Source organism: Canis aureus, chromosome 13 (genome assembly GCF_053574225.1).
Source record: "Canis aureus isolate CA01 chromosome 13, VMU_Caureus_v.1.0, whole genome shotgun sequence".
Taxonomy (NCBI): domain Eukaryota; kingdom Metazoa; phylum Chordata; class Mammalia; order Carnivora; family Canidae; genus Canis; species Canis aureus.
In genome coordinates this window covers 22,028,937-22,045,466 of record NC_135623.1, presented here as the reverse complement: position 1 = coordinate 22,045,466, position 16,530 = coordinate 22,028,937, and the positions used below count along the sequence as shown (strand labels likewise).

Below are 16,530 nucleotides of genomic sequence, written 5' to 3'. Positions count from 1 at the left end.
TGAGCTCAGAAGCATTACGAGGACATTACTCTTCCTGCTTCCTACTCAAAGTAGAGGCAGCTCAATGCTATGCCAAGAAGTGGGATAGGCCACTGTGAACCTCTGTGAATGTCCTGACCTTCGGGCTGAAGATAAGCAGCTGGACCTACTGCCCTGGGCCTGGGCAACCTCACATTTCCCCTTCCTTCTTCTACACAAGCCTTCTCAGAAACACCTGCCTCATCTCATGACTTCTAAGCTTCCAAGAAATAAGAAATTACAAAGGAGAACAACAGATTTTGTCTATTAATTATAAACAAACAACTCCATCAAATTAAAAACAGAAACTGCTACAAATAAGACAAAAGATTAATATCCTAAATAGATAGATACGTGTTCAAAAAATATTTTTAAAGAAATAAAAATGAAAAGATACAATTTCTCCCCCAAACAAATTAGCAGATTAAAAAAGTTTTTTTTTGGGGGGGGGATTACCTGGGTGGCTCAGTTGATTAAGTGTCTGCTTTCAGCCCAGGTCATGATCCTGGGGTCCTGGAATCAAGCCCCACGTGAGGTTCTCTACTCAGTGGGGAGCCTGCTTTTTCCTCTCCACCTGTCAGTCCTCCTGCTTATGGTCTCTCAAATAAATAAAATCTTAAAAAATGATTAAAATTTTATTTATTCATGAGAGACACACACACATACACACAGAGAGAGAGAAAGAGAGAGAGAGGCAGAGACACAGGCAGAGAGAGAAGCAGGCTCCATGGAGGGAGCCGGATGCGGGACTTGATCCCGGGGCCTCCGGGATCACACCCTGGGCCAGAGGCAGCTCTAAATTGCTAAGCAACCGGGGCTGCCCTGATTTAAAAAATTTTAAAAAAGATTTTATTTATTTATTTGAGAGAGAGAGTGAAGGGGGAAACTTGGGGTGGGGGGTGTGGCTGCAGAAAGGAACAGAGCAGGAAGGAGAGGGAGGAGCAGACTCTGCGCTGAGCCTGGAGCCCGATGTGGGACTCAATCTCAGGACCCTGAGATCAAAACCAAGAGTCGGAGCTCAAAAGACTAAGCCACCCAGGCGCCCCTCAAATTAACAGATTTAAAATAATTCTCATTACTGCTAAGGATGCCTTAAGACAGTGACTCATACAATGGGAGCCAGAGTATAAATTGGTAAAGTCTTTTCTGAAAAGTAACTGGCAATACATGGAAAAGGTGCTCAAGATACTCATATTATTTCACCCTCGAATTCTATTTCTTTTTTTTTTTAAAGATTTATTTGAGAGAGAGAGAGAGAGAGAATAAGAGAGCATGGTGAGCAGCAGAGGGAGAAGCAGACTCCCCACTGAGCAGATAGCCTGATGTGGGGCTGGGATCCCAGGACCCTGGGATTACAACCTGAGCCCAAGGCAGATGCTTAACCAACTGAGCCATCCAGGTGCTCCTGTAATTCTATTTCTATAAACCTAACAAAGGAAAATACATTATGCTCAATAAATATTTGCTGAATAAATGAATGAAATAATCAGATTATAAAAAGGCTCTTTGAGGGGTGCCTGGGTGGCGCAGTTGCTTGAGTATCTGACTCTTGGTTTTTGGCTCAGGTTGTGATCTCCGGATTGTGGGACTGAAACTTATGTTGGCTCCGTGCTTGGCATGGAGTCTGCTTGGGATTCTTTCTTTTTCTCCCTGTCCCTCCTACTTGTGCTCTCTCTCTCTCAAGTAAATAAATTAAAAAAAAAAAAAAAAAAAAAGGCAAGTGGGGTGTGTGTGTGTGTGTGTGTGTGTGCACGCGCCGCGCCTGAGTAGCTCAGTAGTTGAGCATCTGCCTTTGGCTCATGGCATGATTCCAGGATCCTGGAATTGAGTCCTAGATCAGGCTCCCTGCATGGAGCCTGCTTCTCCCTCTGCCTATGTCTCTGCCTCTCTCTCTCTTTCGTGAATAAATAAATAAAATCTTTAAAGAAAAAAAGAAGGACCTTTGGGAAAATAAAAGGTATTCCTCTTAATGTTATTTATAAAAATTGAGAACCAAATATTCAACAATGGAAGAATAGTAATATATCTATGTAATAGAATATCATATAGGCATAACTCTGTAAAGAATAGTTTAATGACATAGGAAAATACTCGTGAAATAGTACTGAAAAAGAAAATGAAATGCTCATGAAATAATACTGAATAAAGAAAAAACTATTTTTATAGCATGATTTCAAGTGTGTATGTGTATATATAAAAATAAACAAAATAATAGAATGCTATCAGTTATCCTACAGTAGATTTATGGGTAGTATTTTATTTTTATATTTTTTTAATTTTCCAAATTTAATTAGTCATTCCTTATTCCTTCTTCCCTTACTTTCTATGGCATCACTCTCTTGATCTGTTCCTATTTCTGATACCTCTCTCTCCGTTTCCCCTAAAATATTGGGTGTTGCCAATACCAATTTTTCTTTTTGCCTATGATTTCCCTTATGCTATTTATCTCCCTGAGAGAGATCATAACTTCGTGGCTTCTTTGCTACTCATTCTCAAATGTGGACCCATAGCCAAGACCTCTCTCCTTTTCTTTAGTCTTAAATTCCAACTGTTCAATGGACCCTGTCCTTTAGATGACCCACAGATACTTTAAACTCCATGTCTAAAACTGAACCCATCATCATTTCCCCAAACCTCCCCTCACCAACACTGGTTATCTTGCTTAGTGATATGAAGACTCATTTGGTCACCCAAGCAAGAAATCTAGTAATCACCTGACTTTTCTTTCTTCCTCCACTTTTTACATAACCATTCACCAAATATTCTTGATTTTTATGCCCTAAATCTCTTTCAAAAACTGTCAACTTCTCTCCATCTACTGTTACCACTTAGCCTCATCTGCTTGGATTCCTTCAACTGCTTTTAATTGGTCTTCCTCCCTCCAGTCTTACCTCTTGAAATCTGTCCTTCATATTGTAGACAGAATACTCTTTCTAAAGTATAATCTGATCACGTCTCTTCTTCCTTCTATCCACCCCCTTATATTATGGTTTTTCTAAAGTACAAATCTGATCTTATCTCTTTAAATTTAATGCTCAGGATAGTGGTTACTTTTGTGTGTTGTGGGGGATAGTTACTGTCTGGTATGTAGCATGAGGAGAGCTCCTGGGAATCTGGTAATGTTCTATTTCTTGATGAGAATAGTAGTTACAAGGGTGTGTTCACTTTGTGAAAATTTACTGAGCTGTAAGACTGCTCCCAGATATCATTTCTCCTTGGAAGCCTTACATAACACTTCTAGGCTTCTGAACTCTCAAAACAAAGACAACTATATACTGTTTTTAAATCCATATCATTTTTGAGTGTTATGCCAGGAAATTAACAGAGATCATTTCAAATTCTTATAACAATCCTCATGGTAGATATTATTGTCCATATTTTATAAATGAGGTAATTAGGGCTTAGAAAGATTAATTATCTTTAAGGTTAATACAGCTTTTATAATTGGCAGAGCTGAAACTTTCTCCATATCTATTCCAAAGCCCATGACTTCACTATACCACAAGAACCCTATTTACTGCAACCATAGTACTTTCCATAGGATTTATAATTTTTTGCTTATTTTCTCTATAAATAGATATGTAGAAGTGCTAAATAAATATTTGACTAAATGAATGAGTGAATGTGTGAATGACAGAATGTCATCCTTCTAGGCCAAACAGCTAGCAATAATTTCTTTTTTTCTTTTTTAAAAAAATGTATTTATTTATTCATGAGAGACACAGAGAGAGAGAGAGGCAGAGACACAGGCAGAGGGAGAAGCAGGCTCCATGCAGGGAGCCTGATGTAGGACTCAATCCCAGGTCCCCAGGAACAGACAGACCCTGGGCTGAAGGCAGCGCTAAACCACTGAGCCACCCGGGCTGCCCCAATAATTTCTCTTTCTGATTTAGACATATAAAGTAGAGCTTTTCTGATTTGGAATTGTAATGAACTCTAAATATGTTTCTCTATTATTAATATTACTACCATTAAAAAATCCAACATTTGAAAAAATATATGATTATCAGTTCTGAAATCTGCTATTTTTAGCATTTTGCCTTGGTCCCTCTGATCAGGTCCTCTTTGTGGCTATAAGCTTCCAGGGAAGGCCTAAAAATGATGCCTGTGGCAAAGGGAAAAATTTGGCTACTTTTGCATTATGGCTTTTCTCTTTGTAAGCAAATTGTAAGAGCAAATCCTCTAAATGTTTTCCACTTCAAGTCAGTCCTTCAAAATACTAGTTAGGAAAGAGGTAGTACAGGAAACCTACTTTTATAGGGCCTGGAACTCAAGTCTGCAGAGCAGAACATTAAAGGCTTGGGTTTTCTTGCCTTTTCTTTCAGCTCTCACAGCAGAGCTGTAATTGGGAGGATAAGGCGATTGCTGAGTTAACTCTATACTTTGTTTTCAGGCTTTTACCCCCCACCCCCTTTAAAGTAAATAGACATAATATGTAATAGTAAACAAGAAATTATTTTAAATTAAAAGGTACTGGAACACCTGGGTGGCTCAAGGAGTGATCCTGGGGTCCTGGGATCAAGTCCTGTATCAGGTTCCCCTGCAAGGAGCCTGTTTCTCCCTCGGCCTATGTCTCTGCCTTTCTCTCTGTGTCTCTCATGAATAAATAAAATCTTAAAAAAAAAAAATTAAAAGCTACTGACTTTAAAGCTAGGTATTTGGCATACAGTATTCTGTGATACCATTTTCCTTTTTAACAAAAACACCAAGGGACGTCTGGGTGGCTCAGCAGTCGGGAGTGTGCCTTCCTCGCCCAGGGAGTGATCCTGGAGTCCCGGGATCGAGTCCCACATCGGGCTCCCTGCTTGGAGCCTGCTTCTCTCTCTGCCTGTGTCTCTGCCTCTTTCTCTGTGTCTCTCATGAATAAATAAAATCTTAAAAAAAAAATACTGAAAACTGCTATGAGAATAAATTTTAGTGCTTATAGCTTGAGAAAGAAAAACATGTTCACATCCACAAGCTGGAGAGAATGTGTAGGCTTATGTCAATCTAATAAGCACTCTAAGAATGTATTTGGGTATTTATTAAATGTCTATTGCTTTTTTTTTTTTTTTTTTGCTTTTAGTTTTTTAAAAATATTATGGTAAGTCCAACTCATTAGAAAATTTTTTTAAATAATTTTTTTTGAAATGTAATGTATGGGCACTCTGGGTGGTGCAGAATAAATAAATAAAATAAAATCTTAAAAAAAAAAAGATGAATGAATGAAATGTAATGTATATTTAATAAAACACATCTATTCCAAAGGTACAGTTTGATGAATTCTGTCAAATGTATCCCACTGTAACCACTACCCCGAATCAAAATATGGAGTGTTTTCATCAACCTCCACCAATTCCCTTATTTTTCTATTATCCTACTCTACTATACTCTAATACTACTTTCCACATTTTATTGTAATAATTTATTTAACCTGTCCCCCTCTCCCTAAACAGTGAGCAACCTGAAGCAGAAGCTTCATGTTTTTATCTTCACCTAGCAACACAGTGCCTGACACACAGTAGGTGATCAATTGAAAGTTAATTTGAGTTCCTACTGTGCACCAATTACTTCTCTTTTTAAAATTTAAAAATTTTAATTTTATTTTTTTAAGTAGGCTCCCACACCAAGTATGGAGCCCAGTGTGGGGCTTGAAGTCATGACCCTGAGATTAAGACCTGAGCTGAGATTAAGAGTTGTACCTTTAACTGACTGAGCCACCCAGGTGCCCCTGCTCTCAGCTCTTTTTTTTTTTTTTTTTTTTTTTTAAATTTAAGAGTTTTTTTTTTTTTTTTTTTAAGATTTTATTTATCTATTCATGATAGACACAGAGAGAGAGGCAGAGACACAGGCAGAGGGAGAAGCAGGCTCCATGCATCGGGAACCCGATGTGGGATTCGATCCTGGGTCTCCAGGATCGTGCCCTGGGCCAAAGGCAGGCGCCAAACCGCTGCGCCACCCAGGGATCCCTGCTCTCAGCTCTTTACAAGTATTTTCCACAACAACCGTCTGGGTCAGGTATTATTCTTCTTAATTTTCAGATGAGAAAAGTAAGGACCAGAAAGTAGACACTCCTCTAAGGTCACACAGCTCAGTTATTAAACATCTCTTGTCAAAGAGAGTGCAGGTTTCTTGTCTCCACAACTTTCTCTATAGCTTTTCTACTTGGTCAACTATAGAAATCCTCATCTCTTCTTCTACTGATGTATCACATTATTTCTGCTGTCTGAACGATCAGCACATCTCTTCTCATCCCATATACTGAAAGTGTTAGCAATTCAGGTAGGTAGCTAATCTCAAAAGATTTGGGGTGGAAGATATTAACATGTAAATGACTAAAACAACAACACCCCCCCTCCCCCTTAAACACAGGGCAGACTAAGTTGACTTTCATAGGTCAAAGACAGAAGATTGCTAAAGTGTTCTTTCTTCAAGTGGTGTCTACCAAGTTTACTTCTTCCCTTCCATCCTTAAAGGAGTCATCATTTCATAACCAGGTAATTATAAACGCCTCCTACTTACCTTGAAGGAGTCTCCTTCCCATCCAGCATGGTCTATGTTCCCCTGCCAGGTTGTACCACTGCTTATTCCAAAAGGGACTATTCTGTTTGAAGATCTGTATCTCGCTGTTAAGCTTTCAAAGCCTTCTACATGCTGCTCCTACCAACTATTCAAACCCATCTCCCACAACTTTGAGACAAGACCTCCACTATTGTAGCCAGGAACAAAGACACTCTCTTGACTACCATTCTAATGTGTCCTGTACAAAGGTACACTTTATACTTTCCCCAACACGTTGAAGTTTATTACTTTTCAATATAACGCCTTTAATCCCAAAGACTCTAACAGCTGAAGGGTAGATGGAGGGGAGAATGAAGAGATAGGGGTCTCTTTAACAGATCTTGAGACGTGGAGGTAGTTTGAGCTGAGGCTCTAATCATTCTCTATTGTAGCAGGCTCTGGGAAAGTTCCATTTGGCAGAGCTTCTGGCCAGGAGCCACAGAATCGCCAAATTAAAAGGCTTGTCCTCAAGGCACATATCACAGCACTATACTTGCCAGGTGTGGGAAGAGCTAACTGGTGGCCAAATGAGTTACAAAGAAGCTACAGCAGCCAGGATAAAGCTAGCTTTGGTGTAAAACTGCATATCCAGACACTGAAAGCTAAAATTCCATTTGGTTGTATTAAGGAATACTGTTAGTTAATTAATAAATATATTTATTTAGTTAAAAAATAAATTTATTTTTAAAGGTATGATAATGGTATTGAGATATTTGTTTTTTTTGTTTTTGTTTTTTTAAATTTTTATTTATTTATGATAGTCACACACACACAGAGAGAGAGGCAGAGACATAGGCAGAGGGAGGAGCAGGCTCCATGCATCGGGAGCCCGACGTGGGACTCGATCCTGGGTCTCCAGGATCGTGCCCTGGGCCAAAGGCAGGCGCCAAACCGCTGTGCCACCCAGGGATCCCGAGATATTTGTTTAAAAGATAAAAAGATTGTTTATATTTTATAGATATATACTCAGATATTTACAGATAATAACAATTGAAATAATTACAGATGAAATTATACCATAATGACTTGCTTTAAAATAATCTGGCATGACAGTGGAGAGATGGGTGGTGGCACATATAAGACAAGATTGGCTAGGAACTGGTAATTGCTGAAGCTGTGTGAAGGATACAGGGGAATTCATTACATTACTTTCCCTACTTTTATATTTGTGTGAAGTTTTCCATAGTAAATAGTAAAACAAAAATAATTTATTGGGACACCTGGGTGGCTCAGCAGTTGAGCGTCTATCTTTGGCCCAGGACGTGATCCTGGGATCCGGGATCGAGTCCCACATTGGGCTCCTGGTAGGGAGCCTGCTTCTCCTTCTGCCTGTGTCTCTGCCTCTCTCTCTGCATCTTTCACGAATAAATAAATAAAATCTTTAAAACAAACAAACAAAAACCCCAAAACAAACAAACAAAATAATAATTTCTACCACTGTTCCATACTCTCTCAACACATCACAGTGCCTACTTCACAAGGCTTTGTTTTCACTTGAGAATAAAAAACCTTAAAGACCAAGAGTTAACTTCATTTTTGGAATAAAGATAGCCCAGGTTGGTGACTGGAAAACAGGTCCTGAATTAATGTCTAATCTTGGCAGTAAGTTTTCTCATTATGTAAAAAAAAAAGTCTCTGCAATCTATCCTGGAGCTTAGGCTGCAAATTTCCTAAAGGCAAGGCCTATGTCTGCTTATTTACCACTGATTCCACAGTTGACCTAGCACAATGCCTGCCTCATAACAAATGCTTAATAAATATTTGTTGCTTGAATGATAAAACAATAATAAGCCAGAGGGGAAGAGGGCAACAGTGTGCTAGGGTGGGGAAATAGAGAAACAACAATCCCTGTGAAAATTTTCTAGGAGTCCAAATGATTTATTTTATTTTTTATTTATTAATTTTTATTTACTTACTTACTTATCTATCTATTTATTTATTTAAATGATTTCTTTTACTATTGGTTCTACATGGGTCTTCCTGGGCAGGTTTAGTAGCAGGTATTGTCAGGGATGAGAGTTAGGATGCCAAGAAATAGACTGCCCATAGAGGAACAGTTCCTCTTCCCCTTAATATTCCTGTATATATCCAAGTCTATCAGCCAAGGGCATGCTAGCATTTAAACTCAGGTTCTCAGACTCTCTTCCTCAGCTGGTCTGAGGGAACTTGCTGCTGTGGTACCAGCCTACTTGCTTTCCAGTGCATCAGTGTTATTCAAGGCAGAAACTTATCTAGCAGCCATCAAGGGAGATGAGCTGCTCCTCTACTTAACCATACAATTATGAAATCTTTTCCTACCTGTTCCTCTGGATTCTAACTGCATTTACTGTAAAAACAAACAAACAAACAAAAACCCTTGAGATTAACACCTCAGAGGAGGCTTTTTCCTTTGGAAACTCAAGTCCTGTGATCTGCCAGACACAGTCTGCAGAAAGTATTTAAAGGCCCACAATTCTGTTCTTGAAGTAGTCAGAAAAACTACCAATTTTTGTCTCTCTGCATTCATCAAAGTTCACTTAGTGAGGTGGACTTTTCCAAAATTGGAGGGAAACTTTTTGCCCCCCTCTTCCTGGGTAAGTCTCTGAACCTTTGCTAAGAGTGGAGGGACACCTGCTTGGAGATGAATTAGCACTAGAGTTAGTGAGCTCAACTTTGCAGAAGAAGAGTCTGGAATTGTGCAGAGAGGTATCATAGGTTACTATTATTTTACAAAAATATTTTGTTGGCTTAACAAAATTTCATTTTTAAAACAAAGGCGAGAATCAACCTATTTATATAAACCAGTTATCTAACATTCAAGGTTTAAAACCTTAACTAAGAACCAAGACAGTTTAAACACTGTTGAGTTTGATTCTATCTCTCTCTTTCTTACTTATTTTCCATTAGAAAGTCCACAACGTATTTTTTCAAGCAGTAGAGATGGGCGTCCACAAGGCCTGTGTGGAAATGTATTCTTGGGTGCCTGCAAAAACAATAAGAGAGAAGGGGCTCAAAATCAAGTAACATGGGTTCTATCATATTATTAGGTAGTAGGCATTAAAAAGTTTATAAGGGTTAAAGTCATGTTGCCCACTGGTCTTCTACTCTGGGGAGACCAAAATGGTGGATAATAGTTCTGATCCTACCACAGAAAAAAAGGTCTTCTATCTCACACTTAATGAGGCCTTTAGGTGAACCATCAAATCAATGACATGTCACATTCTTTTATTCTATCACAAACTCCTATTCACACTTTTTTTTTTTTTAAGATTTTATTTATTTATTCATGAGAGACAGAGATAGAGAGAGAGGCAGAGACACAGACAGAGGAGAAGCAGGCTCCACGCAGGGAGCCCGATGTGGGACTTGATCCTGGGACTCCAGGATCATGCCCTGGGCCAAAGGCAGATGCCAAACCACTGAGCCACCCGGGGATCCCAGCCACCTGGGGATCCCCACACTTTTTTTTTTTAAAGATTTATTCATTTTAAAGAGAGTGAGTAAGCATGAGGGCGAGCAGGGGGAGGAGCAGAGAGAGACTAGTGAAGCAGATTCCCCGCTGAGTGCAGAGCCCAACGTGGGGCTTGATCCTAGGCCACTTAACTGACTGAACCACCCAGTTGTTGACCACAATTCTTATAACTAACATTTTCCTTTTACTCCAACTGACCTCCTTCCTGCAGGCCATACTTCAGCCATGCTTCCCTCTAGGATTTGGCCTGTATTACTTCATTTTCACAGAAGATGAAGTAAAATTCCATGAATACTCACTAACTCCCTACTCTTATGTATTCATTGGGACTTTTCCCACATATACTTCCTCCAGGAAACCTTCACTGACCACCCAAGTTTATGTTCCCACAGCAGTTCTGTCTATATCAGATAAGTTATCCAGTAAGGTAACAGCCTACTTACTTGGCTCTCTCTCCCCCTAGACTGGAAGTTCCCTGAGGCCAGACATTTATCTTTATAGCCTTAGCACTTAGCTTTGTACCTCACACAGAGATTATGTTTGATAAATAGCTGTTGAATAAACAAACAAATGAATGAATTAGGTCAAATTAAGGCATCTGCTTAGTTGCTATTTTAGTTTGCCATTTTGGTTTCAGTCTTAAGAAATGCCACACTTGGGGATCCCTGGCTGGCTCAGTGGTTTGGCACCTGCCTTCGGCCCAGGGCGCAGTCCTGGAGTCTTGGGATCGAGTCCTGTGTCGGGCTCCGGGCATGGGGCCTGCTTCTCCCTCTGCCTGTGTCTCTGCCTCTCTCTCTCTCTGTGTCTATCATGAATAAATAAATAAATCTTAAAAATAAAAATAAAAAGAAATGCCATACTTATAATGTCCCAGGTAATTTTATTTAATAAAAATAGATAAATGACGGAGAGAAGAGAAGAAGCAAGGTAGAAAAACAGAGATTCTAATCATAGCTATTGGTTATCATTTTTCTTCTATATTGTGTTACTTTGCTTTGACTGGTTAGTTTAGTTTTTTTTTTTTAAGATTTTATTTATTTATAGACACACACAGAGAGGGGCAGAGACACAGGCAGAGGGAGAAGCAGGCTCCATTTAGGGAGCCCGACGTGGGACTCAATCCCGGGTCTCCAAGATCACACCCCAGGCTGCAGGCGGCGCTAAACTGCTGCATCACCGGGGCTGCCCTGACTGGTTAGTTTTAAGGAAAATTACTCTCATGAGATCTAGATACCCTAGAAATAATTTATCAAGTAAGTTAAGGTACACCACCCTAGGCTTCCACTCTTTTAGGAGATTAGGAGGGGGAAGCAACAGAGTTGTCAGACTTAGGACCCCACTCTCATAACCTGCTCACCTGCCCCGCAAGCCAATTAATGTATACAAAGAGGATGAAGAAAGTAGAAGATACTTCCCAATCTTTAGATTTTTGAGTACTAAGAAGTTCCTGAGAAAACAGAATTTTACAAATGTGAATGTGGTTACTTTGTGGTGCCAGAGTTTCATATGAAGTCCACATCCTAGGGACGCCTGGGTGGCTCAGTCTAAAGTATCTGCCACTGGCTCAGGTCATGGCCCCACAACGGGCTCCCTACTCGGTGACAAGTCTGCTTCTCTCTCTGCCCCTCCTCCTCATGTACTCTCTCTTTCTCAAATAAATAAAATCTTAAAAAATAATGAAGTCCACACTTTGATAATTCTCTCCCTTGACCTAACCAATTTGGAAAGTTACACTCTCCTGTTCAGGCCCTTGGCTTATAAATTTCTTGAATCATTCAATGCATTCTACCTATATTATTTAATCCTCATAATTACTTTATGAGGTAGATACATTACTCTCATTTTTATAGCTGAGGTCAACTTGTATTATACACACTGGAAAGGAATAACTTAAGAATTTGAAATAAGTAGCATGCCTGGGTGGCTCAGTCTGTTAGGCATCTGCCTTTGGCTCAGGTCATGATCTTGGTGTTGGGCTCAGTGGGGAGTGTGCTTTTCCCTTTGCCCCTCCCCCTGCTCATGATCTCTCTCTTTCTCTCTCTCTCTCTCAAATAAATAAAATCTTAAAAAAAAGTTTGAGGATGCCTGGGTTGTTCAGTGGTTGAGTGTCTGTCTTTGGCTCAAGGCATGATCTGGAGTCCCACATTGGGCTTCCTGCATGGTGCCTGCTTCTCCCTCTGCCTGTGTCTCTGCCTCCCTCTCTCTCTGTGTCTCCTATGAATAAATAAAATCTTTTATATAAAAAAATAAAAATTTAAAAAGTCTGAATAAATAAAAGTTTGAATAAACTCATCAACCCCTAGCATACATAGTAGTAACATTAATATATCATTTTATAATTTACAAAGGTTTTTCAGCTTATCCCTTCAAGTGGGTAAAACAACAACAATAAATTCTTCCATTTTTAAGAAAGAAAAGTTCTAAAAACTTACCTGGTATATTCAGGTTAGAGATTTAACTACATATCTGGAATATAATGAAGGAACAGAGATGGCCCAAAATGCAGAGATTTTTCTTTTCTTTCAGCTTAAATTTGTAGTGAATGTAAATCTCAGGACTGGAGACTAATGGTATTTAAGTTATCAAAATGGTGGTTTCCTTATTTCATTTTATTATTTTTGAATGATAGTAAAAGTAAGAAATAATGATTGATATTTTAAAGCAAAACAAATAAAACCAAAAACCTCAAAGAGGCACCAGTAAAATCTGGGTTAACAGACTGACTGCTCCAGGCCAGGAAGATCCTTTGAATTTGTAGAACATAAAGAAAACAGTAAATGGAAATGGGTAAGACATTAGAAATAGTTGTAATTTTATGTCTTAAAAATTTTTAAAGGGCAGCCCTGGTGGCTCAGCGGTTTAGCGCCACCTTCGGCCCAGGGCCTGATCCTGGAGACCTGGGATGGAGTCCCGTGTCAGGCTCCCTGCATGGAGCCCGCTTTCCCTCTGCCTGTGTCTCTGCCTCTCTCTCTCTTTCATGAATAAATGAATACAAATCTTAAAAAAAAAAAAAATTTAAAGACAGGGTCAGCCCCGGTGGCCCATGGGTTTAGCGCCGCCTTCAGCCCAGGGTGTGATCCTGGAGATCCGGGATCTTTAAATAAAATAATCTTTAAAAAAATGCTGTTAAAATGGTCTATTATAAAAAAAAAGAAATAGGGAATAGAGAAGAAAAGAAGAACTTTGAAAAGTAGAACAGATGATGGGGAAAGATACAAAAGTCTAGGAAACCTAAGACAACAGAAGCCATTAACATAAAGAATATATCTGGGTTATTTTTATAGACCTATTTTAGATTTTTTTTTTCCTATTTTAGATTTTTAAGTGGATTTTAGAATTTGAAGTTGTAATGTTTAAAATTTTGAGAGAGGCAGCCCTGGTGGCGCAGCGGTTTAGCGCCGCCTGCAGCCCGGGGTGTGATCCTGGAGACCCAGGATCGAGTCCCACATCAGGCTTTCTGCATGGAGCCTGCTTCTCCCTCTGCCTGTGTCTCTGCCTCTCTCTCGCTCTCTCTGAATGAATAAATAAATAAATCCTTAAAAAAAAATAAAATTTTGAGAGAAATAAAGCATGTTTTTATGATTTTAAAAACAGGAATAGCTTTTTTTTTTAAAGATTTTTTTTTTTTTAATTTATTCGTGAGAGACAGAGAGGCAGACACACAGGCAGAGGGAGAGGCAGACTCTCTGCAAGAAGCCCAGTGAGGGACTTGATCCTGGATCCCGGGATCACGAGCCCTGAGCCGAAGGCAGATGCTCAACTGCTGAGCCACCCAGGAATCCTAGGAATATCAATTTTTATTATTTATTTATTTATTTTTAAAAGATTTTATTTATTTATTCATGAGAGACACAGGGAGGGAGAGAGGCAGAGACACAGGCAGAGGGAGAAGCAGGCTCCATGTAGGGAGCCAGATGTGGAACTTGATCCTGGGTCTCCAGGATCATGCCTTTGGGCCGAAGGTGGCACTAAATCGCTGAGCCACCCGGGCTGCCCGAATATCAATTTTTAAAGCAAGGAACAAAAACCAATAGGTGAAATAATTATAACAATTATTAATAGTTCATATTAATAATATTATTTTGGAATAAACAAGGAATGTATACACAAAAGAAATACTGGAAAAGATCCAAGAGTAGGCATTTACCGTTTAACCACAAAGATCAAGGGCTTTTAAAGTATCTTCATGAAAGTCCTTAGCCCGTCTGTATAATAGAGTGTCTACACCTGCCAAACTGAGTGTGCCAAACTGAGCTCTGGCTTTGACAGTTCTAACAAACTGCACACAAGCACACATGTCTGCATACTGCATTCCCGGAGTGAAGGCCTCATTCTGAGTCCTGCTGGGACAGATATCTCAGGTGGCATGATATTTAGCTGTCAGGCATTAGCCCCACAGCCTTATTTTCCTACATGAGTTCCAAATTTCTGTTGCTGATTTCACATATCCAAAAAGCTCTCCAAATTTCTGACTCCACTCATTCTGAAACAACTATTTGACTGCTAAGGTTCCTTCAACTTCTAACACCCTTGCAGTTTGACTATGGGTAAAGTGAGGTAGTGCAGGGTACTGGCACCACTGAGTCCCACTTTGCTCTAGAGAGGCAACTGTCTATTGTATTTCCCACTTCCTTCTGCCCTTCTCCTTTTGGCCTTTAGGTTTTTTTTTTTCTTCACTCTTTTATTCTGTCTCCCCATATCCTGAGCATTCTTTTCTATGTAAGTTTACTTCTCCAGGAATCCTTCCTTCTCTACACATTTTATTTTTAAACACACACTCTCTTTCTTTCTCTTTTTTAAAAAAATATTTTATTTATTTATTCATGAGACACACACACACACACACACACACAGAGAGAGAGAGAGAGAGAGAGAGAGAGAGAGAGAGGGGCAGAGACACAGGCAGAGGCAGAAGCAGGCTCCATGCAGCAAGCCCGACGCAGGACTTGGTCTTGGGACTCAAGGATCACACCTTGAGCCAAAGGCAGGCCCTAAATGGCTGAGGCACCCAGGGATCCCCAACTCTCTCTCATTTTAAAAAGATTTTATTAATTATTTTAGAGAAAGAGGGCTCAATCTTACAAACCTGAGATCATGACCTGAGCTGAAATCAAGAGCTAATGCTTAACTGACTGAGCCATACAGGTCCCCTCTAGAGGCAAAATTTTAAAAAGTTTTTAAATTTTAATTCCAGTATAGTTAACACACAATGTTCTATCACTTTCAAGTGTACAATATAGTGATTCCACAATTCTATACATTACCCAGTACTCATCATAAGTGTACTATTTAATCCCCTATTTTATCCATCTCTCCCCCTACCTCACCTCCGGTAACCATCAGTTTGTTTACTGAAGTATAATTTTTTTTTAAAGATTTTATTTATTTATTCATGAGAGACACAGAGAGAGAGAGGCAGAGACATAGGCAGGGGGAGAAGCAGGCTCCCTGTGGGGAGCCTGATGCAGGACTCAATCCCAGGACCCCAGGATCATGACCTGAGCCAAAGGCACACTCTTAACCATTGAGCCACCCAGGTGCCCCTGAAGTATAATTTATATTAAAATTCACTTGTTTTAGGTGTACAAGTAAATTATTTTTAGAAAATATGTACAGCTGTACAACTACCACCACAAGCCAGTTACAGAACATTTCTATCATTTGGAAAAAAATCTTTTTTTTTTTTTAAAGATTTTATTTATTTATTCATGAGAGACACAGACAGAGAGAAAGAGGCAGAGACACAGGCAGAGGCAGAAGCAGGCTCCATGCAGGGAGCCTGACGTGGGACTTGAATTTGGGTCTCCAGAATCATACCCTGGGTGGAAGGCGGCGCTAAACCTGAGCCACCGGCTGCCCCTCATTCAGAAAAAATCTTACATGACAATGCAACCAACCAATTTTCCTTTCTCACTCTCAGTTTCAGGCAATCACCAATCTGCCTCTTGTCTATAGGTTTGCCTTTTTCTGTCTTTTTGATTATAGTCATTCTAGTGGGTGTGAAGGTTTAAATTTGCATTTCTCTAGTGACTAACGATTGAGAATTTTTTCATGTGCTTATTAGCCGTTTGTACATTTTTTAAAAGAAGATTTATTTATTTATAGTGCACATGCATACATGAGCAGGGGTGGAGGGCCAGAGGGCAGAGAGAAAATCTTAAGCAGGCTCCATGGCAAGCGCAGAGCCTGATGGAGGACCAGAACTTATGACCCTGAGATCATGACGTGTGCAGAAATCAAGTCAGAGGCTTAACCAACTTAACTACCCAAATGTCCTTAGGGTGGCTATTTATTTATTTATTTATTTATTTATTAGATTTTATTTATTTATTCGTGAGAGACACACAGAGAAAGAGAGGCAGAGACACAGGCAGAGGGAGAAGCAGGCTCCATGCAGGAAGCCTGATGTGGGACTTGATCCCGGGTCTCCAGGATCACACCTTGAGCTGAAGGCGGCGCCAAACCACTAAGCCACCAGGGCTGCCCTAGGCTGGTTATTTTTGCCTTAAACATAATGATTT

The 16,530-nt window shown here is 39.7% G+C and overlaps 1 protein-coding gene across 2 annotated transcripts in view; it reads right to left on the bottom strand.

Moving 5' to 3' along the window:
* Positions 1–16,530, bottom strand: part of EIF2B3 (eukaryotic translation initiation factor 2B subunit gamma) — a 143,847-nt gene that overhangs the window by 37,303 nt on the left and 90,014 nt on the right. The window contains exon 6 of one of the 2 annotated variants that reach the window (XM_077845228.1): positions 9,431–9,520. The exons of the other annotated variant lie outside the window; for it this stretch is intronic. Coding sequence (XP_077701354.1) covers positions 9,431–9,520 — 90 coding nt within the window. The remainder of the gene's footprint in view (positions 1–9,430; positions 9,521–16,530) is intronic. 2 annotated transcript variants of the gene reach the window in all.